Raw genomic sequence first — 19,571 nt, 5'->3', positions numbered from 1 at the left:
AGTAATCTAAATGTAATCCAGAAGTACTCCAGTTACATTGTCATTTGTACATAAGTCTTTAAATGACTACAAATTTTACACGATCTGCAATCTGATTCTCACACTGTCATCATGATGTTAATGCTGAGTGAATCCCCAGACGCTGGCTGTGCGTGGTGTGGATCGAGCTCCATATTCGGGCGACGTCGCCTCCGTTATGAGCTCGATTAGGAAGGAATCGGGCTCTCCAGAGGGTGACGTTCCCATGCGGACCGCCGCCACCGCCGCCAGACACACTGGCATACGAGACCTGCACGAGTCCAGCTTCAGCCTGTCAGGTGTGCATCTGTCAATCTGCTTATTGATAGTTTTCAGTCACATGACTTGTACGGAGGCTGTCAGGCGAAAAAAATACAATGGGATCTCCATAGGAATGCAGCCCAATACGCTCATATTTCCATCTGTTTCAAGCTATGAATATTTGGATCACATATCAACAGAACAAAACAAGGGATATGATCACAAGCTGTGAATTGTGGGCACTTTCGCTCTATATATTCTGCACCCGCTGCTTTTTTTTCAGTCATTTAAACCTGTCACGGTGGCTTAGTGGTTAGCACTGTCTACTTAAAGCAAGAAGGTTGCTGGTTCCAGTCCCAGCTGGGTCAGTTGGCGTTTCTGTGTGGAGTTTGCATGTTCTCCCCATGATGGTGTGGGTTTCCTCCGGGTGCTCCGGTTTCCCCCACAGTCCAAACACATGCGCTATAGGGGAATTAATAAACTAAATTGGCCATACTGTATGAGTGTGTGCGTGTGTGTGTGTGTGTGAATGAGTGTGTATGGGTGTTTCCCAATACTGCGTTGCAGCTGGAAGGGCATCCACTGTGTAAAACAGATGCTGGATTAGTTGGCGGTTCATTCCACTGTAGCATCCTCTGAAATGGAGACTAAGCTGAAGGAAAATGAATGAATGAAACCTGTCATGTCCTGTGAGGGCTCCAATTTGGATATTTTATTTATTTATTTATTTATTTATTCATTTGTTTTTAAATCTATCTTGTGTATGCTCCTCAGCAATTTAGTCAGTTGTTGATGGTGTTATAGTATGTAAGTGTCTGCTTTTATATTCACTGTCGGTTTCTTTTGCTTAGATTAAAATCTGCTGGTAGGGAAATCTTTTTGTTCACTTCTGCTGTTTACTGTTCTTTGACTTTGCATTTCAGTTTGTACTTTAATTGCACATAACCTGCAAATTACAATAGAAATTGTAGACAAATATTGACGTACAAATCTATACATTTTTCTATGAGGGATTTCTATAGTAGCACAGCAGACGTGTGTCTCGTCGGTTAGTAATGATGTACCTTACTGCGCAATAATTATCTTTTTTTTGGCTAAAAAAGGACACATTATTCAGCTTGTGACTTGGTGGTCAGCAGGAGATAGTTATGTTCTATTCCCCTGATGGTGTGACGACGTGAAAACTATCAATAGAGGATAAACTGATGTGGGCGGGGCTTGCTTTTGTCCAATAAAAGTCACTCAAACTGTTGAATATTCATTATTCAACATCAAGAGCAGAGACAAATGCTGCATCTGAAATTGCATTCGATGCATGCTTTTCTATCTCATGATTCAAGGGAGTAAAGCAGTGCAAATGACCCGGGTCGGTGACGTGATAACAAAATGGGGGATGTAGTACGTCCGAGTTCATTTCATACTGTTCACATTCATACTGTATAGAATATACTTTTCTGACAGCTGAGTAGTACATTTAAATTCAAATGCAGTACCTACTAGGTAGGTGATTTCGGACGCTTCCAAAGTCCCTTTAAGGCAGGTCATTTCACTCAGCAGCCATCTTTGAAACGCCTCTCGGGCGGTATGCTTGGACATACTGTCTGAATGGGGAAACATCAAATTCTCCAAAACTGTTTGCCAAGCTTAGCATTACTGTACACATTAGGAAGCACCAATACAATTAAACAACAACCGTCTCAGTTTTGTTTCTAAATGTCGAAGAGAACAAGGTCACGACACCAACCTCATTTATGGCCCTTCTACACATGATCATCCTCTGAATAATGATCTTCTGATCGTGCTGCTCTTCTGAAGTACTTCCTGCAGAAATTACAGCAACTCCTTGTTTGTGCACATTTGGGTAGTTTCTGTCGTGTGATGTGCTTTTGACAGGATGGACTATATGTTGTGTTTGTTTCATACAGAAAACCAAAAAAACGATTGTTTTTCAAGTGTAGTTGGTTCATTTAAAAGAGATTTCAAGCTTTATTTGTATATATTCGCTAAGATTTCAGTGCGTTTGACCACAAAATCCGTATAACTTATAAACACATCTGGTCTGTGCATCTCCGACGGAGAAACGTCAGTCTATAGCGATCGCTGCTTGGCTCCTGTACTAGTATTCAGGGTTGCATTCGCCATATTGATGTTACACTTTTCCCCATTCAAAACTATTTCAGTGACAAGTTTTGTGTATTCTATAGTCTTTGGCAGAGATCAACATCCTATAATGCAATTCACAGCCATAAATAAACAGAAAACACTTGAGTATCACTAAATACAGAACCTGTTCATTAACAGATCTTTATTTACAGTGTAGCTAGTGTTAGGTTATGCTGAGTTTCTGCTGTATTGTCTTCGCAGGCGCTCAGGTGGACGACCACATTCCCAAAAGGTCCTCAGCCCGAATCCTGGCTCCTCCCGGCGGACGCTCCAGTGGAATCTGGTGAAGATCTGGAGTTGGTCTCAATGGCGACTCCTGTATGTCCCTGTCCTTGTGTGCTTGAAGATACTAAATGTATGAAGTGGAGAAAATCACAATCAGAGTCGCATCCAAAGTGCCAAAAGCTGAAAACTGTGCCACATTACAGCGAGAGAGAGGTAGCAGAGCAGCGTTTGGACACATCTGAAAGGTATCACTATTGCCAAATACGACAGTGTTTCATGTTGCCAACATCACCTTTAAAAGGGACCTATTATGTTTTATTTACAAGCTGTAAAGTAAGACTCTGATGTCTCTAGTGTGTGAAGTTTCAGCTCGAAATAGCCCACTAATAATGTTTTCTAACTCTCTGAAACTGACCCTACTTTAAAACTTTGATCCTAATTGTGCCATTTTGGGGGCTGTCGCTTTAAATTCAAATGAGATTGTGGTCTTCTTGAAAGAGGGCGGAGCTACAAATGCCTGTGCATCAGCATAGTGACAGCTTTAAAACTCGACTAATGTTGCCTTTGTGAAAATGTAAAGAAGCTCTAATGGATAGACAGCTTCTTCTCACTCAGGGCTGTTTATGCTAATGAGAGAGAGAGATGGGCACTAGTGGGCGGGGCTTTCCCCCTCTGATGACACGTAGTACAAATGGCGAATATCAATCAAAGTGTTTCTGCAGACTGTTTTCATCAAGTCTGATTATAAAATATAGGGTTAATTCATGTTGACCATTAGAGGCTGGATATATTCACACACTGCTGGGTTTTAACCCCTTATAAGAGTGATTTTTGCATAATAGGCCCCCTTTAAACTTCTGTGTTATTTTAATAGTAAAATTAAAATGTGTCCAAGCGTTCTTCAGATGTTTATCCAATCAGTCGGGTCGTTCTTCTCCAGATCACTGTTAATAATGTTTGCCAAAAGAGAGATGAGAGGATGAAAGCAAGTATTGTCTGAGTGATTTAAATCGTGTTTCCATAGTTTCTGAGCCAGTCATATATTTTATTGAAATCCACACACACTGATGTTAGTGATTGTGTTTATAGTGATGAAGCCCTTATATGAAAACAGTGTCTGTGACAGATTTTACATATATGTCTTTTACACACACTCAAATATATATATATAGTTTGTTGTTTGTCTTGATTGTATAGTAATGAAATATCTAAAGTGATTGATTTTATTAATGTTAACAGGCTGATCTGCGTTTATTCCAACACTAACATATTCCACTTACAAATGAATTATTGCTCAACTACAAATCTATTCGATAAACATTACCACTAAGTTATAAGAGGAGCATTTCAGAATATTCTGAATATAAATAACATTCTGAGAAGGGATAACTTTGAGCAAGTCCTCTATTAATATTATTACAAGATCATAACGTTAAAACAACCATGTGTGAACGTTCCCTGTTTAATCAGCAGTTTATTGAGCTGCACATGTTCACTGAAACTCAGATTTACGCTCATCTCGTGTGTAGAGTCTCGTTTGTGTTCATTATTATTGGTAAATTGTGTGTTATTGTTCCTGTTTTGTGTCCTGATCCAAGCATGAGCTCCTCCAGTAGGGCTGGTTTTATTGGTGCTGTTTTTTAAATGAGCAGTTGTTCATTGCCGGTCTTGATTTGTATGGTTTTGGTGTTTTTCAGGAAAAACAAAGCACTTTGTGAATCGGTTTGTATTTTTGTGTTGTTGGACCTGCTGTTGGAATTAGTCAGTCCTGAAAGTGAAGGCTTGTTTTATCAAGTGCAAAAATAAAATTTAAAAACTCCTTAAAGAAACGCTTCTTTATTTATGCATGCTTGTGTGTATATATATATATAATTTTTTTCATATGCATATTAAAATGTGCATAATATGCATGCATATACTTTTCAGGAAATTTGTATAATCAAAATAAGACAATTATGCTTTAGTTTATATTTTTGTAATCATTATTCTTGCAAGACATTTCACATTTGTGTCTAAATTTTCCTTATTTTTTAAGTTGTATATTTATATTTTGTAAAAAAAAAATTATGTATAATTTAATTTTGTAATTAATATGTCAGCTTTATTGATATATTGAGCTAAAATACACTTAGCTGAAATTAGAAAAACAGTCAAGCTGAAGCTAAAACAAATTGTGATTTGATTGAAATATATATTTTTATATTTAAATTATAATACGCCTTGAGATTTGACTGAAAACAGCGAGGAAAAGTCGGAAAATAAAGCTGTATTGTCTTCAGGTGTAGGCTGACAATATATTTGTTTATTTACGATTACTATTATTTATATTTTATTTGCAGTTATTTTCTTCTGTCTGTCTGTCTATCTATCTATCTATCTATCTATCTATCTATCTATCTATCTATCTATCTATCTATCTATCTGTCTGTCTGTCTGTCTGTCTGTCTGTCTGTCTGTCTGTCTGTCTGTCTGTCTGTCTATCTATCTATCTATCTATCTATCTATCTATCTATCTATCTATCTATCTATCTGTCTATCTGTGTTTCTGCTTCTGTACTTCACTGTACGCATTCCAGTGCGCGCGCACGTTTCCCTGTGACGCATGCGCGCTGCCGGGGCGCGCTCAGGAGGGTGCGCGTGTTGCGCGCTGCGTATCCAGAGACGCTGATTACGAGAGAGACTGCGCACTGATCCACACCGCAGAGACACGGGACAGATTTACCACAACCGTGAGTAAAACCGCTCATTTACCACAGTAAGAGTGTGTGAAGGGTCTGCAGTGCTGAAGGCTGTGAGCTCGTGAATAAGAGCGTCAGTGTTTTTCCAGTCAGAGTCGCGTCAGTCCGCTGAGGCCCTTTACACACACACGCACACTCGCGTAGACACGCGTGTCCCACATACGCTTTCTTTATATTTAATTCGCGTTTAGCGGCTGAATTATTGTTGTTGTTTTCTGAGATCCAGCGCAGTTCAGTGTTTGTCCCGCTGTAAGTGAGCGCTCGCGGCCGCAGAGACGCGCACCGGCCCCTGACGTCACCGGCCCTCTGACCGACCCAGCGCTCAAACATTAGATTATTATAGTCATGTTATAGTGTAGTGCATATTGCGATACATTAGACACACACGTGAAGAGGTGTCCTGTGTGCATCAGTGACGCATTTACCAACATGTATTCGTATTATTATTATTTATAGTGTCGTATTTATAAAGAGCGTCAGAAGAATTAGTGTCTTCTGAATGTGCATTGTTTTCTGAAACTAAATAAAATATTTAGAGAAATGATAAACATTCATATTTAATTATTTATTATTATTACTACTACTAGAGCTGCATGATATTGAAAAAATCTCACATTGGGATATTTCGTTTTGCTGCAATAAATTTGATTATAATTACAACAGGTGAATTGAATAGCTCTATTTGGAAATATTTAAAAAATTCAGCTCTAGTGAAATGATCTGCATAAAAAATATTAAATTACATTTATGTATAATTATAACAGAGCAAAGATAAAAGTGAAATATGCAGTGCTTTACGGTCCAACACTGTTCAAATACAAAAGTTAAGCAATCAAACAAAATGACATGCTCATCATCATGTAGAAATAATTGTACACAATAAGATAGAAATAATATCCTTATATCTTAATATTTAGTTAATAATCTAATCCAGGAATGTGACTATTGCGGATACACAAATTGCGATATTGATGCTCAAACAATATATTGTTCAGCCCTAATTACTACTACTACTACTAATAATAATAATATTGACTGTTGTACACTTGAAACAGTAAGCTGTGTGTGTATGATCGTTAGGTCTTATGTTTTATATACACAGACAGCAGGGTTTAATGCTAAGGACTTTTTCTACTGGCCCGATCGGACCAGTGGTTCAGATTTTACTTGCCCTGCCAATATTTCCACTGGCCCCACCAAAAAAAAAAAGTTAATAGCTATGTCTTAGCCACACATTTAAAAAAGAAACATGTCAAAATGTTTGTAAATCTAGAATTTAAACGTTTAATAAATGTATAATGAGCAAAATTCAAAGTGTTATGCAAACAAAAGTAGCAAAACATGCAGGTATTTTATTGCAAAACAACAGGTGGCTGAGCTGCCAAACTGACGGCAAACTACAAAACAGCACTTCATATTTTGAGTCGTGGTGTACCCTTGTAAATGTCTGCTTCCAAGACATTAGAAACAAACGTTTTCTTTAGCATCATCATTTAATGTTGCCGTCTTTTCGCTGTACTGGTTGTTACGAAAAAAAAACGTGCTCACAACATCCAATCAGAAAAGAGGAACCGAGAAGATAATAATTGAAGGCTTAAAAACACAAACTGTTTCTCGTTTCTAAAGCCTGGTTTATACTTCTACGTCAAGTGATCTGCGTGACCCACGGCGCATGCAACGCGCGTAGCTGTGCATTTATACTTCTGCGCTCTGTTTTTGTTGTGCATTAACACTTCCGTATTGCTAGTTGGCAGTGAGGTGTTTATGTTCCTCTGTCTCGAGTTTCTTCGCTGGTGTTTGTTTTTTTCTGAACGCTTCTTGGATGTACAAGTGGCTCAAATCTGCTCATTTTGAGGCAGGAACCGGCGGATGTGGAACAACTTTAGCCATGAGGTAAACACAAAACAAAACTTTCCATCCGGAGCTCTTTTACGAGACTCCACACTTGTAAACAATCGCTCCATCGAGCTCGCACAGCTCTCGGTCCTGTCCTGACTCGTCAGCGCTACCAAGCTGACTCATTACAGAGCTTGCGCTACGCGTTGTTATGACGTGTAGTTACATTTTTTGAGAAGTGCTAGTGCAAACGACGTCAACGGCCATGACGTAGGGCTATGCGTCAACGCGTAGGCTGCGCCGTAGCATACGCATGCGCTTGAAGCAGAAGTGTAAATCAGCCTTCAGACTTTATTTGCGCGCAATTGACAAATAGTCACAGGCAAATAAACTTTAATGACAAGGCAGCAGTGGCCTGATAATGATCCTGTCTACTGTCCCGAGCATGTCACACGCTGGCCCTGGGCCATCGGGCAGTCCTTATTGTTGAGCCCTGCACAGTTTATTAATTGTCTGTGTGGCCATCTAATAGTCTAATTTTCATTTAGTTTTTGCTCTGATATTTATTTTATAACACAACCTTTCAGCCTATGATTAATCCAGCCTCGTGAATGAGCCGTTTTATTTGTTGTAATTATATTATTATGTTATTATGCTGATTTTAGTGCTTAAATACTAGGAGTGCCAGTGTCGTTTCTATTATTTTAAGCTCTTTATATTTTTGTTAAGTATGAATGACCACATCAGTTCAGTGTTTAAATCTCAGGAATGCTGCTTAATGTGAAATGAGGTTAAAGCTTTAAAGGATAAATGAGTGCAAATAATAAATCTCCACATTATACACGTAATATCAAATACAAACTACAGTGGAAAATAAAATAAACTAGGAAAATAAATAAACTTATTCATTCATTCATAAATGGTGAAGCTGGAATAAGCCTTTGGAAGCTGTGCAGACAGTAAACACACACACACACACTGATTCGCTGAGTTCCCACACACAGAAAAGAATGCGGGATATTCATAGCAAATGGCCTGAGACATACCACACGATACGAGACGCTTCGATAAACCTCTGAAACATGAAGAGTGTGTGTGTGTGTGTGTGTGTGTGTGTGTGTGTGTGTGTGTGTGTGTGTGTGTGTGTGTGTGTGTAGACATATTTAAACAGACAAACAAAACCATAACAATGACCTCATGAACACAACCACTGTAAACACACACTGTTATCAGCACACAGGGTGAGGTCACTCCCACACACACAAATACAAACACACACACACAGTAATGCATGGAAATAGACATACACAAACAAACGCACACAATCATATGGACTCACACTCGGATATTTTCTCACACACACTGACAAACTCATACACACATAGCCTCACATGCTCATACACACACACCACACATGCTTTCTTTCTTTCTTTCTTTTACTCACACACATTCATTCACAGAATCACACACACACAAATTCACAGACTCTCTCACTTCCTCTTTTGCACACACTCGCTCACACATTCATTCACAGACTTGCACACAAACATAATTACATACACACATTCATAGACTCTCATTCTCTTTTTCTTGCTCACACACACATACTCTCTCAATCACAGACTTGCACACAAACACATTCACAGACTCGCACTCAAACACACACTAGTCATGCACACACAAACACCATCACACACACACATACACAGACTCACAAACAAATGAACACACTTATTCACAGACTCACACACACATTCACCAATCATTCTCAGACTCATATACACACACTCACACACACACACACACACACACACACAAGTATTTCCATAGTGTGTGTTTTGCAGAGCTCGGGTCAGCAGAAAGCACAGGCTCAGTGTTACAGTGAGCTCTTCATTCACACCACAGCACACACACTCATCAGGACCGCTGTTGTGTTTTACAGTAATACACACACACACACACACACCTGCAAAAACTATTGATTAAAGTCGAGATTTCAAGCTGATTTTCCTCTGAAGTGTCGATGACATCAGCTTAATTCAGTCAAACGATAAGCTCCTCCCACTGCTCTGACTGACAGTGTCAGTAACCAATCAGGATTCACTGTTGTGATGCAAACTAAAGCCTATTGGCTGGATGAAATTAAAATATTCAGTCCAAACTGTTTTTGTTTTTCAATTTGAAACACATTTATTTTTTGATGATTGAAAACACTCTGAAATAAAGTTAAACATCAATATTAGATCAAAATCTAGACTAAATGTACATTTATTTAATGTACATTGCTTTAAATTAAAAGTAAATGATGTAATATTTAAACATAAAAAAGCAACGCAAAATGACTACAGTTACAGCTTTAATCTGCTTCTCAGGCCATAAATGTAGAAAGAAACAAACAGGAGATGTCTGGAGTAATTCAAAAAAATAAATACATTTACATTAGAATATAATGCCTTTCCTCGATGCAGAAGTCGCATTAAATTGTAATAAATTATGTAATTATTAATAAATAAATCATTTTGCAGCACTCACAGAAGAATGTACACTCATGGGAAAGCCATTGTGTGTGTGGAAATAATGCTGACTGCGGCTGACTGGAGTGATTGTAAGACAAAACCGGTGTGACGGTCACGCTTTTACCCATAACTCACCTGGAACTGTACACACACACACACACTTGCTCGTTCTCTCACAAACACGCATGCACAACCATTCACACACTCATGGATGCACACACATAAATACATAAACACACAAAACATCACACACACACCCATGCACACAAAATCACACCACACACATTCACTATATCTCACACACACACATCTGCTTGCTTGCTCTCTAACAAACACCTACGTGCTCGATCACCCATACACACTCATGCATGCACACACACACATATAAACATAAACTCACAAACATGCATGCACGCACACACACACACACATCATACACTCTGTTTCTGTAAGCACATTGTCCAGCGGGCTGAAAACCTGTTTGTGTGAGGACTTCTGGAATAAAGGGAATATTTTTACGGTGACCCTAATGTTAGTCAGAGTATTTACTAGCATGAACAAACAATGAACCACACATTTATTATGGTACTTAATCATCTGTGTTAATGTCAGCTAATAGCACAGTAAGTAGATCCGGCAGGTTGTTGTCTCAGAATAAAGCCAGACAGATTTATCAGCAGCCCGATGTGAAGCAGAGCACAGTTATAGGAGACTGAAGGGTTTATTCTGCGGAAACAACTGGCTGGATGTACTTTACCCTGCTTATTACACCGCTACAGACCACAACACATAAACATCAGACACTGAGCATTCATCTGAGGCGTGATAGTTTAATAATCTGTGTTTCTGTGTGTGTTTGCTTGTAGGACACTGATCTGGAGTAGATACCCAGAGGAGAGCAAGAGCACTACAGACACGTCCACCTACTGACGGTGTGTGTGTGCTTGTGTGTGTGTGTGTGTGTGTGTGTGTGTGTGTGTGTGTGTGTGTGTGTGTGTGTGTGTGTGAGTGAGAGAAAGAGATAAAGAAAGAGTGTTTGTGTATGTGTGAGCGAGAGTGTATGTGAGAGTGTATGTATGACAGACAGTAAGTGTGTGTGTGTGTATTTATGAGTGAGTGTGTATGTGGTGTAGGTGTGAGTCTGATAGCGTGTGAGAGTGTGTATGTGTATGTGTGTGTGTGTGTGTTGCCAGGCTGTTAGTGGGTCACCTAGTTAAACAGTGAGTGTGTGATCGAACATTCTTGTTTGAGACGCTGTGTGTCAGAAAGAGCTGCAGATATAAAAATGGTTCCCAAATCTGTGATTGGCTGGATGAAGAGATAGCCCCGCCCCCAAACTCTTGCCATTGGTTGAGACTGAAATTTTTGAATGTGTGTTTTTTACTCTTCATAACATCGTACTAATGGGTTTAGTGTGTTAAATTGGTGTTAAATAAGTGTTAAATTTTAGTTCTTTAATGCAGAAATTATTTAATCCTAAAACAGTTTATAGCCCTTTATTGTCAGCAAAACTGCTAAAATCACTTGAATTGAGTCGCTGACTAATAAAATCACTTGAAATGTGTAATAATAATTAATCAATAGTTTTTAAAATATTTTCACTTTTCTAATATCGCTTAATGATCACAATAATAGCAGGTAAACAACTTTTTAATTTGGACTAATATCAGTTAATTTCGGGCCAACACAGTGGCTGAGTGGTTAGCATTGTGGCCTCACAGCAAGAAGGTTGTTGGTTCAAGTCCCGGCTGGACCAGTCTAAAGACATGTGGCATAGGTGAATTGGCAAAGCTAAATTGTCTGTAGTGTTTGAGTGTGTGTGTGAATGAGTGTCTGGTTGTTTCCCAGTACTGGGTTGCAGCTGGAAGGGCATCAGCTGTGTGAAACATATGCTGGAATAGTCGGCTCATTCCACTGTGTCGACCACTGATGAATTAAGGGACTAAGCCGAAAGAAAATGAATGAATGAATGAATGAATTAGTTAATTTCCAAATTAATTCATCAGAGTTTTACCCTCGGACTGTTTACATTATGTAGTAATTGTTTTATTCACCTAGCATCATTTTGTCTTCATGATTTAATAATATTAATGCTAAAAATTATTTTGTTTTGGTTTTAAATTTAAACTGTGTATTTTAATTTAATATATTTATGTTTTATTTAAAAAAAAGCAAGTTTGGGACCTGTACTCTAAGGCTTTTAGAAAGAGACATCAGTTATCAGCGGTCATGTGTCATCATAACCATAATGCCATAAAGAATTATGGGTAAAGGTCAAAGGTTTAACTCGTTTTCGCAGCTTTAAAGTGTTAAATCAACTCACTTTTGCTGTTTATCAATGTGTAATAGTTTGTAAGATATTTTCTGTATTTATAAGCAAACGAGAATTAATGAATGCACTGCTGTAATGAGTGTTTTCAGTCAAAGTGTGTGTGTTTGGGGCTGATAATCCTATGTGCGTATTTACAGTCTTGAACAGTTAAAGCAGAATACCTGTGTGTGTGTGTGTGTGTGTGTGTGTGTGTGTGTGTGTGTGTGTGTGTGTGTGTGTGTGTGTGTGTGTGTGTGTGCGTGCTGAGTTTAATCTCATTACTGCAGTCTAAGAACAGACACACACCTCTGACAGCAGCAGCACATGTCATTAAACGTGTTGTGAATATGTTGCTTTTAATCACTGTAAAAAGTTTCAAACTACACTTAATAATACTACAAAATGGCTCAGTGGTTAGCACTGTGGCCTTATAGCAGGAAGGCTGCTGATTCAACTCCCGGCTGAACCGGTTGGCGTTTCTGTGTGGAGTTTGCATGTTCTCCCCATGTTAGCGTGGGTTTCCTCTGGGTGCGCGGTTTCCCCCACAGTCCAAACACATGCGCTATAGGGGAATTGATGAAGTAAATTGGCCATAGTGTATGAGTGTGTGTGAATGAGTTTGTATGGGTGTTTCCCAGTACTGGGTTGCAGCTGGAAGGGAAACATATGTTGGAATAGTTGGCGCTTAATTCTGCTGTCATGACCCCTGATAATAAAGGGACAAAGCCAAAGGAAAGTGAATGAATCTATGAAATACTGAAGCATTTTAATTCCGTTTTATAGGAGTCTAAGTTGTTTGTGAATTTAAATTAAATATTTTTTTATCCTACAGCAGTCTTGGTGAGTGTTTGATTTACACGGATTTGATTTAGCTCGGAGTCATTTCTGTTGGACATTTAACCAGAGAGATTCCAGTGTGTTTGCTGAGCACAGAGAGTTCATAATGAAGCTGCAGGAACTGTCCTAAACACACGTCTGGTCTGAGCCCCTCCCCCGGAGAATCATCAGTCTATATCGATCAGTGATTGGCTCCTGTGCTAGAAGGCGGGGCTTCAGTCGCCATATTGACTGTTACACTTTCCATCATTCAGAACTATATGAGTGACACGTCTTGTGTATTCTAGACTTTGGTTTAACCAGAGCCATATATAGAGAGATGGAGATTTGCAACCCAGAAGTCCAAAATAATAAATCGTTACGTGAATCATGTAGACTCAGATAGTTCCAGAAAGTGCTTCGAGATTACTTCTGTTAACATTATCAGAATGTTTACAGAACGTTCTGATAATGTTGCCTGTTTATTGTCATCATAAAAATAGTAACAATTAAAGACAATTTAATTCAATGACTAATGTGCATTGTTGCAGAACAGGTTAAATGTTTTTTAATGTTGCAGTGTTTTTTTTTTAATGTTGGAGCGTTCTGAATGACATCTGCCCTGTTTAACTGTGTGTTTCTGTGCATGTGCAGTTGTGGGATGGCGGTAAACGTTTACTCCACATCGATGACCATCGAGAACCTGAGCAGACATGATATGCTGGCCTGGGTGAACGACTCTCTGCAGCTCACCTACACCAAGATCGAGCAGCTGTGCTCAGGTGCGTCACGAGTCTTCAGTAAATGACTCGCTGATTCAAATGATCTGTTCAGAGTGAGTTAACAACTCACTGATTCAAATGATCCATTCAGAGGGAGTCTTCAGTAAAGAACTTGTTGATTCTAACATTTCATTCAGTGTGAGACTTTAGTAAACAACTCACTGAATCAAATAATTCACTAAGAGCGAGTCTACAGTCAGCAACTTACTGACTCAAATATTTCATTCTGAGTCTTCAGTAAATGACTCACTGATTCAAATGATCTGATAAAAGTCTAAAGTAAACAACTCACTGATTTAAATGATTCGTTCATAGTGAGTCTTTGGTACAAAAAAAAAAACTCACTGATTTAAAAAGAATCGTTCAGAGTGAGTCTTCAGTTAACAACTCACTGATTCAAATCATCCTTTCAGAATGAGCAAATGATTCACTGAATTTACAAACTGATCTGAAAGGGGTGTAGGTTAAATTTAAAAACTGAAAATAATGCTAAAATGCTAATATGATGACTCTTCAGGTGTGGCCTACTGTCAGTTCATGGACATGCTGTTTCCCGGCTGTATTCTGCTCAAGAAGGTGAAGTTTCAGGCCAAGCTGGAGCACGAGTACATCCACAACTTCAAAGTGCTGCAGGCGGCCTTCAAGAGGATGAACGTGGACAAGGTCTGAGACGTTTTCAGGATTTCAACCTCATATATCAATTATTGACACACAGTGCTCAGCATATATGAGTGCACCCCTCACAAATCTAGCATTTAATTAATATTCTCTACAGGAAGCTTTACAATGTTATATTTGTGCATAGACATTAGATTAGCCAGTACTGAAGTCAAATCTGGAGCTATTCTAACAAAATTACTGAAGAAATCAGTCCAAAAATTAATTCATTCATCAGGGGGTCCAAAAATTAGTACGCCCAAATTCATATCTAAGGGAAAAATATTTAATAAGAATTTTAAAAGGAGCAAAAAACAATAAACAAATAACAAATACAATATTTAGCATGAATTTAAATCTTTATATTTCGAAGGATTTTTGGTGACTAAAATATTATTGTAATAAATATCTCTGTTAAATGAATCTGTTTTGTTCAAAGACACCAAAATATAGGGCCTATATTCAGAAATTGATCAAATTTAAATAATTTAACTGATAAAAATAATTTTTAAAATAGGGTGTCCTTGATTATGCTGTACACTGTATTTGTAAATATAATAAATAAATAAATAACAATCTAAATAATGTAAATAAATAACAAATATATTTGTTCTGTCAATTGCAGTTGGATTGTAAAATAAAAATATGTTTATTTTTTGATTATTAAAATTAATTTACACTAATATCTCATTTAATTTTAATTTTATTGAATTTTGTTTGTTGGAAAGAAATGATTTTTTCTACATAAATAAAATTTGGTAACGTTGCCGTTTTAACTTTTTAACTAGATATATAACAATAAATATATTTATTACAATATATTATCGCAAAAATGGAATAAAAACTAAATGTAAAAAATAAACATAAATATGTTTGTATAATAAAATTGTATAATATTTTTGATTGATTTTAATTGTTTATTTTTTGTAATTAATGACTTGCTTTTGATTTGTGCGATACTGTGTTTCAGATCATTCCAGTGGAGAAGCTGGTCAAAGGGAAGTTTCAGGACAACTTTGAGTTCGTTCAGTGGTTTAAGAAGTTTTTTGACGCCAATTACGACGGGAAGGAGTACGACCCTCAGTTAGCGCGGCAGGGTCAGGACGTCACACCTCCACCAAACCCAGGTGAAGTTTTCCTTTTCCACAAACCCAAGAGCCCCTCCAGATCCTCAGGTAACACACACAATGCCTTCCCATCTGTGTGTCGTTTCTGCTTTAAGTCTCTTTTCCTGAAGACTTTTCATGCTAACAGTTTTGTGTTTGTTCTGGCTCTGGGCTTTGGCCTACGAATCTGAGACTTATGATTGGCTTGCGAGAGAGCTTCTGCATTATGATTGGCTGATATGTCAGATGTTGTGTTGTGATTGGCTGATGAATGATGTGGTTTGTGCTGTGATTGGCTAATGAATGAGGTAGTGCGTTATGATTGGCTGATAAATGAGGTGCTGCTTTGCAATTGGCCTATGAGTGAGGCAGTATGTTGTGATAGATTGAGATTGGCTGATAAGCGAGGTGGTATGCTGCAATAGGCTGATGAGAGAGGTGATGTGCTGTGATTGACTAACGAGTCTATGCTCTGATTGGCTGATGGTGGTGTGTTGTAATTGGCTGATGAGGGAAGTGGTGTGTTTTGATTGTCTGATGATGAGGGGGACGGTGTGTTGTGATTGGCTGATGAGGGAGGTGGTGTGCTTCGTTTGGCTGATGACTTTGGTTACATATCTAGGACCCCAGCGGACGTCACCGACAGCACCAAAAACAATGCCCACCCCCCAGCGTGCCATAAGCTCCACCCCCTCAACTGGAATACGACGAAACACACCAATATCACGAAATGGAGGCGACGCCGAGATCATGGAGCTCAACCAACAGGTACACGTTTACATTACATTGTGAAAAGATTACTTCTGAATGTTTTCTGTGTGTAAATATCAGAAATGTTACTTCAAAATGTTCTCTAAATGTTATTAAATAAGTACATTTTTAATCGCGTATTAATAAATTAATTGAATTTAAACTGTAATCTGTAGATGTTAATTTCCGCTGTGTTTTTGTTTGTGCAGCTGATGGATCTGAAATTGACGGTGGACGGTTTGGAGAAAGAGCGAGACTTTTACTTCAGCAAACTCAGAGACATTGAGCTGATCTGCCAAGAGCACGAGAGCGACAGTAACCCCGTCCTGGGAAAAATCATCGACATCCTCTACGCCACAGAGGTGAAACATGCTAACAACAAACACTACACATTTGTTTATTAAACTTTCACAATATAAACAAAATGGAGATATGGGACTAAAGTGAGAAGTAATCTAAATGTAATCTAAAATACTCAGATTACACTATTGTAAATACAGAAGTAATCTAATGTAATCCAAAAGTACTCAGATTACACTGCCATAAATGCAAAAGTAATCTAAATGTAATCTAAAATACTCAGATTACACTACTGTAAATGCAAAAGTTATCTAATGTAATCCAAAAGTACTTAGATTCCACTACCATGAATGCAAAAGTAATCTAAATGTAATCCAAAAGTACTCAGATTACATTACCATAAATGCAAAAGTAATCTAATTGTAATCTAAAATACTCTATTACATTACTGTAAATACAAAAGTATTCTAAAGTAATCCAAAAGTACTCAGATTACACTACTCAGTTCATTTGGGAAGGGCACTTTCTATCCTAGACTAAAAAGGGCATGTGCACTGCACGGGGTGACCCCTATGTGTGCACGTGCCTGCACTACAATGAATGCAAAAGTAATCTAAATGTAATCCATAAATATTCAATTACACTAAATGCAAAAGTAATCTAAATGTAATCCACAAGTACTCTGATTACATTACCATAAATGCAAAAGTAATCTAAATGTAATCCACAAGTACTCTGATTACATTACCATAAATGCAAAAGTAATCTAAATGTAATCCACAAGTACTCTGATTACATTACCATAAATGCAAAAGTAATCTAAATGTAATCCATAAATATTCAATTACACTAAATGCAAAAGTAATCTAAATGTAATCCACAAGTACTCTGATTACATTACCATAAATGCAAAAGTAATCTAATAGTAATACAAAAGTACTCAAATTACATTACAATGAATGCAAATGTAATCTAAATGTAATCTAAAATACTCAATTTCACTTCTGTAAATACAAAAGTAATCTAATGTAATCCAGAAGTACTCAATTACGCTACTATAAATGCAAAAGTAATCTAAATGTAATCTATAATAATCACATTACACTACCATGAATGTAAAAGTAATCTAAATGTAATCCAAAAGTAATCTGATTACACTTCCGTTAATGTGTAATCTAAAAAATATATTACTGACTACAGATTTCATCATATAATTTGTCACTAGTTTATCTTTTAGTAACTAATTACAGTTCATATGTTATATCAGCGCCAAGTATAGGATTTAATAATAATGTGTTTTGTTTTCAGGATGGTTTTGCGCCTCCAGAGGACGAAGAGATTGACGAACAGCCACAAGACCAGGAAGAATACTGATCCTCCTTTTCCTCCTCACTTCACCCCAATCTCTCTCTCACTCTTTCTCTCTTTCGTTCTTCATCTTTTCTGCCTGCTCTTCCTCCATTTCATCTCTTCTTTTTCTCTTTTTCACCACCCGCAGACTCGAGGGGCGTGGTTTAACAGGCTAATAGATAGAATAGGGGGCATGTCTATGCTAATAAGGTTTGAATTCATGCAGTGAAGTCGACGTTTGATTGGCTTTGGTTGTGTTTTTAAGACAGCACTGAACTCATGATGATGCAGTGTCACTTTCACTCACACACACACACACACACACACACACACACACACACACACACACACACACACTGATGTAGCCGAGGTTATTGTTGACTGACTGTTTTTTTTTTTTTATTTGGGCTCCAATTAGCTAATTTATTACACTTCATGCTTATGTCACTTTTATTTGCGTATCACGTTCTCCCTCAACTTTTGAAGGGTTTTAGTAGCAGTGGATTAAGCAGATTGTGTATTATTATAACTATTTGAAGTTTTATTGTGCCGCAGATATAAAAAAAGCGAGTTTAAATCTTGCAATTCAGACTTTTTTCTTGCAATAATGACTTTTGGTTACACTTTAATTTAAGGCGTCTTTGTTGAAGTGTAATTATTCATTTAAGTACTGAGTAATATTAATTATGTGTACTTACTATATGGTTAGATTATGGTCTAGGGTTAGTTGAATGTAATTACTACAGTAAATACCATGAATGTGTAACAAGGACACCTTAAATAAAGTCTAACCAGACTTTTTTTCTCAGAATTTTGAGATATAAACTTGATAAGAAGTAAAATTTGACTTTTTTTACTCTGTTAATTCTGGTAAAACCCTAAAATGTTATGCAAATGTTTTTTAACAATGAAATAGGTCTCAATTTCTACTTTTTTCTTGAACGTAAATGCAGAATAAACATTATTTCATAATTAGCACTTATTTTTAATAATGCAATTATATAATCATTATTTTTTTTTCTTGCAATTTTGGGTTAAAAGTCTGAATTGTGAAATGAAAAATTAGCTATTACCTTTTTAATTATTATTATTATTTTTATTATTTAATATATTTCCCTAAAAATCTGAATTGTGAAGTGTAAACTTACATTTTAGGAAAAGAAATGCGAGATGTAAACAGCTCTGGAAGAAATTAATAATGTCAAGATGCAAGCTTACAATTATGACCTTATAACTTGAAATTGGGAGATGAAAAATAGGCTGGAAAAGTTTTATTTACCTCCTTTTACATTGATTAATCGGCAGAAATGAGCGTCCATTAGAAGCTTCACTAATGAATTCAATAATGAGTTCAGTTTGCTTCTCCATTCACAATCAGAGCAAACACTCACACACACTCCATCACGTGAACTCTGAGTCTGTGTGTTTTGCTGATGAGTCATTATTAATAGTGCAGGTGTGAGAGTTTTATTTATTTATAAAGAAGGAAAAAGAGCAACTAACACTGAATGCAAAGAGAAAAAACAGACTTGGCCATTAGTAATGGTGACCCGACTGATGATATGAAACAGGTTTTCTAGCTGCTATGTTTTATTTAACATTTCATTCTCTGGTATATTTTGATTTGATTGCACAGAGCTGTGTGTTGAGCTCTTCACTGTCTCGGCGGCTGTGCGAACGTTCGCAAACATGCATCCATTTGGAGTTTTACTATGTAAAATAAAAATGTGTGCGGGGAATGA

General features: G+C 37.4%; 2 protein-coding genes and 1 long non-coding RNA gene across 9 annotated transcripts in view; 2 read left to right on the top strand and 1 right to left on the bottom strand.

Annotated features, from left to right (window-relative positions):
• The window catches only part of dpysl5b (dihydropyrimidinase like 5b), a 17,211-nt gene extending 12,715 nt beyond the window's left edge, over window positions 1-4,496 (top strand). Inside the window, exons 12-14 of one of the 3 annotated variants that reach the window (XR_015482012.2) lie at window positions 140-317; window positions 2,644-2,912; window positions 4,365-4,496. Coding sequence is in view for 2 of the 3 variants with exons in the window: in XM_088649804.1 (XP_088505930.1) it covers window positions 140-317; window positions 2,644-2,729 (264 nt within the window). In the remaining variant the exon portion in view is untranslated. 3 annotated transcript variants of the gene reach the window in all.
• The window catches only part of LOC148679883 (uncharacterized), a 759,583-nt gene that overhangs the window by 384,884 nt on the left and 355,128 nt on the right, over window positions 1-19,571 (bottom strand). The gene's annotated exons all lie outside the window — the stretch shown is intronic.
• mapre3b (microtubule-associated protein, RP/EB family, member 3b) lies at window positions 2,777-19,571 on the top strand. Of its 5 annotated transcripts, none has more exons than XM_087246467.2 (8): window positions 2,777-2,912; window positions 10,624-10,689; window positions 13,539-13,666; window positions 14,184-14,329; window positions 15,294-15,498; window positions 16,052-16,197; window positions 16,389-16,541; window positions 17,788-19,568. In XM_087246467.2, exons 3-8 carry the CDS (start codon window positions 13,546-13,548, stop codon window positions 17,851-17,853), a joined length of 837 nt encoding a protein of 278 aa, XP_087102593.2. In that variant the 5' UTR covers window positions 2,777-2,912; window positions 10,624-10,689; window positions 13,539-13,545; the 3' UTR covers window positions 17,854-19,568. The 5 variants fall into 5 exon arrangements, with proteins under 5 accessions (XP_087102593.2, XP_087102592.2, XP_087102595.1 ...); XM_087246466.2 differs by lacking the exon at window positions 2,777-2,912 and adding an exon at window positions 5,317-5,396; NM_001002170.1 differs by lacking the exon at window positions 2,777-2,912 and adding an exon at window positions 5,351-5,396 and having other exon boundaries at window positions 15,294-15,450; window positions 17,788-19,571.

Source organism: Danio rerio, chromosome 4 (genome assembly GCF_052040795.2).
Source record: "Danio rerio strain M-AB ecotype USA chromosome 4, GRCz13ab, whole genome shotgun sequence".
Classification (NCBI taxonomy): domain Eukaryota; kingdom Metazoa; phylum Chordata; class Actinopteri; order Cypriniformes; family Danionidae; genus Danio; species Danio rerio.
Note: the sequence above shows the minus strand (reverse complement) of the source record. Positions and strands in the feature narration are given on the sequence as shown.

Bases quoted from the DNA above. Each gene is read 5' to 3' on its own strand.
- mapre3b (XM_087246467.2), top strand. From the start codon at position 13,546: ATGGCGGTAAACGTTTACTCCACATCGATGACCATCGAGAACCTGAGC. The intron at 13,667-14,183 runs GTGCGTCACGAG...ATGACTCTTCAG, and splicing joins GATCGAGCAGCTGTGCTCAG to GTGTGGCCTACTGTCAGTTC. The intron at 16,198-16,388 runs GTACACGTTTAC...TTGTTTGTGCAG, and splicing joins TCATGGAGCTCAACCAACAG to CTGATGGATCTGAAATTGAC.